At 42.3% G+C, this 6,000-nt stretch overlaps 1 protein-coding gene across 2 annotated transcripts in view; it reads right to left on the reverse strand.

Moving 5' to 3' along the window:
• Positions 1–4,959, reverse strand: part of cacna2d2a (calcium channel, voltage-dependent, alpha 2/delta subunit 2a) — a 105,769-nt gene extending 100,810 nt beyond the window's left edge. For both annotated transcript variants that reach the window (XM_049733437.2, XM_049733436.2), the window contains exons 1-2: positions 4,486–4,959; positions 622–703 (exon numbers count right to left, since the gene is read on the reverse strand). In XM_049733437.2, coding sequence (XP_049589394.1) covers positions 622–703; positions 4,486–4,610 — 207 coding nt within the window. In that variant the 5' untranslated portion in view covers positions 4,611–4,959. The remainder of the gene's footprint in view (positions 1–621; positions 704–4,485) is intronic.
• Positions 4,960–6,000: the final 1,041 nt, after the last annotated feature.

A 6,000-nucleotide genomic window follows, 5' to 3' on the forward strand; every position in this document is an offset into this window, starting at 1 on the left:
CAAGAGACCGGCGTCATTTGAACAACCATGGATCATTGGTTTAAGTCCACAGAGGAAACCTCAAACAATTGTCGTGTAGGTTAAACTAAATCTACTACTAAGCTCCGCCCATTCTAATGCATGGAAATGCTGAGAAAAGGAAATGTCTATAAAGACAGAAATCTGTTCGACTTTAACATATTTGTGTTTCCATGTAGTTTGACAGGACGTGGCATATTTAGAAAAAAACAAAAAAGCATTAATGTGGGGTTATGTAAATTATCCCCAACCTTACATAACAATCCATCACGTCAGAACTAATTATTGATATACAAGTCATTTTCGACTATTTTGGTAATATTCCATTCAAAGGTAGTGCATATAAAATACAGTAGTGTAGTAGGCCAAAGAGTTTACAAAAAATTACTTTATTTTTAAAGGCTATATTTAATATTATTTGTAAGAAAGAGCATTATGTACAGTTTGAACATTAACTCTGTATAAATAAATAAAAAAATGCTCGAACCACTGCTTACCAAAGCCATTTTGCTACACACAGCCTCGTGCAAGAAGGCACTGAAATAACACTTCACGCAGTCATTTTTAATAATGCAGCGTCTTGCAAATGTGACGTCAACTCACCGATCTCAACTGCTGCGTCCCGGTGACGTGCTGCAGAACTTTTTCCAGCTCTTTCTCGATGCGAGCCGCCCAGTGAATCATTCTGGATAAGAAAACAAGACATTTTTAATGCGAATCAACACACATTAGCACTTGTGGGACTGGTTGTCAGCCAATCACAGTCCACATACAGATAACGGTTGTATATTTGCCAACGTAAGGGTAGCGAAGTAAATATCGCTTACCATCCCTAATTCGAATGTATTACCAATTCTCAACGCAGACAGCCAGGTTGCACCTTCCATAACCATAAACACTCAAAGTCACAGACACTAGAGTAGAACATGAGGACAGTGACCTCTGGTGGACAAATATAATACACACCTCACATTCACGTGCACATTGCGTAGAATCCCTTTAGATTCGATTACACAATTAACCAATAAGTAGAATACTTCATTTCAGATCTTTTTTTTATTTTTATTTTTTGGAGAGTACTCAGGGAATTTAAAACAGTTGCTTTAATGCGTTGTGAGGAAAAACCTCACATCAGCTAGTGAGCCAGAGTACTTCCTGGCATGTAGCCTACCTAAGTGGTTGGTGCCCCACTCGCGGTCCCTTGACCTTCTTATCTGCTAATGCATGGGCTTGTCATCAGCACCGCTAACCATCCGCAGCTGCCCACTAGCCCGCCCCACCACTCCCTTATGCATGCACATATCTGGCCAGCAGTGGCAAGACATCAGCAACTCTGCACTAAAACTGCTTGGGTCGGACAGAAAGGTACCCCGAGCGGGGAGCGGGGAGCTGATCTCCATCAGACGGCAGCCAAATTTGGAATTAGTAGATCAAAGGCATGGTGATTGCCAGAGCCCATCTCACAGCAAGGAACAAATTACTTAATGGATCAAGACGCTCATGGGATGATTTAAAAAGCAGTAGGTAGCCTGGGCACGAGCTGAACGACATGAAGATAACTCTGATGCTTGCTGCAGCAATCAGATCAAGAAACTTTGTAGTCAACCAGTAGTCTCCGTAGGGTTGCAAAGATATGGAAGTATTTGAAACTGAAAAGCATACGAGAATCCGCAATATGGCGATGGATGGATGGGTTGGAAGGATGGATGGATGGATGGATGGATGGATGGATGGATGGACGGACGGACGGACGGACGGACGGACACTTCCAGCTTTCAAAATTCGCAAAACTATGCATGATAGCGTGGGAATATCAATTGGATATTTCTTTGAGTACAAATGTCAGCTTTAAATGTCAGATTTCCACCAGAGACAAAAACGACAGCAGATTTACCGGATCTAACGAAGGCTGAAACATGACCTACAACAGGATACACTTCCTGTTGATACTAAAACAAGCAACACTTCATAATTTGCCCATGAGAATTAACGTATTTGTTGTCTTGGAATAACACCATGAACGCCAAGGTTTGTTAGACTTTTGAAGATTTCTGTTGTTACTTTGAGGGCTTTCAACTTTAGAGGTACCAATATAATTTGGAGAAGAAAAAACCCATTAATCTCTTACCACCATATCGTTATTCATTTATGGCTAGTTTTGACTTTTGGTTAGTAAAAATCCATGTTATTAAAATGAATGACTCTAGTAGAAATCAATGTTGTGCATAAATTTGCTACTGATGTTTGTTTAAAGGGGAGAAGCCGGTCTGAAGGCGGGGATGATGCCATTATGCATCAGCTTCAGACATACACAACAAGCATACTAATCTATTATTTTTAATTGAACAAGAAGTCAGATGAGAGGAAGAGTAAATACATCAGTCCAATGAGTTCAACCACAAAATTGCCTCAACAAGTGCAACTTCATCTTAGTAAGCATAAAAAAGGATTTGTTTGTATTTTGCTTTTTCTTTGGTATTCTAAAATCAAGTCCACCTACAATCTGTGTAAGGTTGTTAGCATCAAAATGACCAGAGTCATTTTCATCCATTAAACGGTCTTGGAGAAGAAATATGATGACTTATCAGCCTATCAGGGGAAGTCGCTTAGTGGCTAGCTACTAGCCGTTAATGCTGGCAACAGGTGCCGTTTAATAGAATGTTAGTGTCATTAATTAGAGGGCGGGTTTATTTTAGCATCCTGAATGAGCAATTGAACTTGATTCCAGGATTAGGTTGCGTTCTTGTTGGTGTGAAACATTTTGTGATAGCAATCTAAATTTAAACTGGGCTCCAACTATCCAACTTTCAATCGGGAAGATAAATCAAGTCAGTCGCCACTCTGTCTAGCACTGCCGAAAACAATTCCTAAACATACCAAGAAACCGATTTCCATGTATTATTGCAATTGGAACGATATTATCTTGTAGTTGGCCTCGCCAGCTTGACGTTATGTTACCAGCTTGCATAGCAGCAACAATTGTTGCAGTGGCTGGCACGACTTGTCTTTGCAACGCCAATTAAAAGCACACCAGATGTAGAAAATAATCTTCAAGCATTTTATTGAATTGTGGTACTTGAGTACCAAAAAAAAAAAAAAATCATAATAAACAGCAGAATACCTACTTTTCCTTAATAAGCCTCAAGGGCTTCATACATACAGACAACAGCACCATGCTCTTAAACATAAACAACAAAAGGTGATTGCGGTGAATGATCGGCAACAAACCAGAACGGGTTAATAATTCACTCACCCCGTTGGAGCTTTTTTTATCTCACGATGACTTGGGCGGTCAAATAAACGGTGCCGTTAACGGCAGTTTAGAGTTAATCGCCGGTGAATGGTAAGTGACGTCGCCTTCAAAGTCACCTTGATCATCTCAATAACAAAACCCCAGAGGATGCAGGCAGGATTCGTTATGGGCAGGCGGGGGAGCCATCAGGTAAGTGGAACAGTGGGTGGGGAGGAGGGTAGAAGCACGTGCAAATAATATTTATTATTTATCCATCACAAGTGAGCCGGGAACTATCCCGACTGACTATAGAGAAAACGCTGGCTACCCTGGACAGGTCGCCATTCAATGGCAGGGCACATCTAGACAAATAAGCATTGACTCGGACCTTTGGAAATTTTACAGTCTTAAAAGAACATTTTGGGAGATGTGGGAGGACCCATACAAGTACAGGGAGGACTCGATTGTGACATTGTGCTACATTTGGTTTACAAATTGCACTGGCCATATGTCATGCGTGCTTGATCACACTTAACACATAAACGAGAATCGAACCCAAAATCTCAGGACAGTGGGGGACGTGCAAACTACTAGTCACCAGTACTTCCATTTCTTAGTTAGGTTTGAGTGACTTATATAATTTCTAACGCAATACTTTTATTAAAAATATTTGATGTGTTTACATTCTCCATTTAGGCTACAGTATAGTACTGTTTTATAAAGTTTATTGTCAGAGTTGGTCATGACGTATTGAGCTGGATCATAGGATGAGATGATATTTCTCAAGTTAAAGTTTCTTCATGGGACTGAACTCAATTGCTCTAGATGGATGGATGTATCCTGAGGTAACATCGCAGAGTGCATCCATCCATGTCCCTCTGCTGTCATGTAGGTGAAATCAAGTTATTTTATTTTTTAGCAATGTAATCATTCGCCATGTTTTATAAGTTAAGCGTTATTTCCAGACCACAATAACAAATACGAGAGGCGTTTCTACAAGGAGGTGACATCATGCGTGTGCATAATAATATAATATAATATAATATAATATAATATAATATAATATAATATAATATAATATAATATAATATAATATAATATAATATAATATAATATAATATGCAGCATCACAGACGGAAGTTGCGCGCTGGAACAAATGTGCAAGGCGTGCGCTCTCGGGGCCACCTGTCCTACTTCCATCCCTGGACCACTCAAATGAAGAGACTGTCACTTACGTGTAGTGCTGCGGGAAGTGGTGTGTCCCGGCGGTCGGCGTGGACACGCACACGAGAAGTACAGTTTGAATGCACAGGAGGCAGAGCGCGCCGTACGACGGGGCTCCGATCGCCATTTTCCCCATGAAATATTCAACAAAGTGGGAGAAATAAGCCCGAAGGCCAGGGGGACGCAGGACGGCGTAGGTTGGTGGGGACAACAGTCTCCTGCAGCCGAGCTAAGAATAAACCTAGTTCGGAGATAGGCGGAGGGGAGGGGGTTGGAAAGTGCGCACCGCGCCGGGAGCTGCTGGATGGTCGAGCGGAGGGCTTGAGTACTCTTCCGCCGCTAGCCAGGGGAGCGAGAGAGAGAGAATGTCACTCCTTGGCGGTGGAGATGAGGATGAGGAGGATGCTCCGCTGCCGATGATGAGGATGATGTGCACCTATTTGCGCTGTCCTCCCTCCCTCCCTCGCCGCCGCCGCCGCCGCCGTGCACGTTTGCTCCCTGGCTCTGCCACTCGCCACTCTCTCTCTCTCTCTCTCTCTCTCTCTCTCTCTCTCTCTCTCTCTCTCTCTCTCTCTCTCTCTCTCTCTCTCTCTCTCTCTCTCTCTCTCTCTCTCTCGCTCGCTCGCTCGCTCGCTCTCCGCTCTCCTCCGCTCTCCTCACCGCTGGCTCCGACGAAACCGACGAGTGAGTCAAGATGCAAGTGATACCATGTCAACCATATCCGGTGCAGAAGATTCAAAATAAGACGTCAGAAAATGACGTTTGCGCCAATACATTTCAAGTGCAGTAAGCGGCAGTCAGGGGGTGTGGGGGACGGGGACAAATGATCAATTAAAGATGTCTTTTACCGAATTAAAGTGGTATATTTTCAAGGATAAAAAAAAAACTCCATATGCAGCATATCTATCACCAACATGAGAAACCTTTGACCATGCAGAATCTGGGCGTCCCCTTTAAATATTTTTTTAGTGGTATCTAAAATGTATTACATTTAATTTCTGATCACATAACTTCCCGTTTAGAATCTGGCTACACCGCCCCCCCCCCCCCCCCCTCCCCTTCCAAGCAGCCAATTGAGTGGCTGGGCGCATCTGGCCCCCTCCTCCTCCTCATGTCCACTCTCTGTGCACTGTTTCATCCCCAAATTTGGCAAAGTCGGCACGATAAATACAAACCAGGGGCTTTACCTTGATTATTAGTCGGAGACTCCTGAGGGGGATTATGGAACTAACTGGGTTGTAAACTTTCAGTGCACCACCTTGGGGACCTCCTGCTCAATATATCGCATTCGTTTGACTTGGGCTGGATTTTGATTGCCTAATTCTGATTTAATGGCTAGATTTTGTCTCATGCAGAAATATTTGAGAAAAAGCAGTGTATTTTCAAAATTAAAGTCAGAATGTATTTTAGATATATGTAGGTCCATTTGAGAGAAAAATTCAATCGTTTAATAATTTGCTTTCAAAGTAACTTTGAGAATCAAATCTGAAGACTGCAAGATAAATGATTTAATTTAAAAGATTTCA

Source organism: Syngnathus scovelli, chromosome 11 (genome assembly GCF_024217435.2).
Source record: "Syngnathus scovelli strain Florida chromosome 11, RoL_Ssco_1.2, whole genome shotgun sequence".
Taxonomy (NCBI): domain Eukaryota; kingdom Metazoa; phylum Chordata; class Actinopteri; order Syngnathiformes; family Syngnathidae; genus Syngnathus; species Syngnathus scovelli.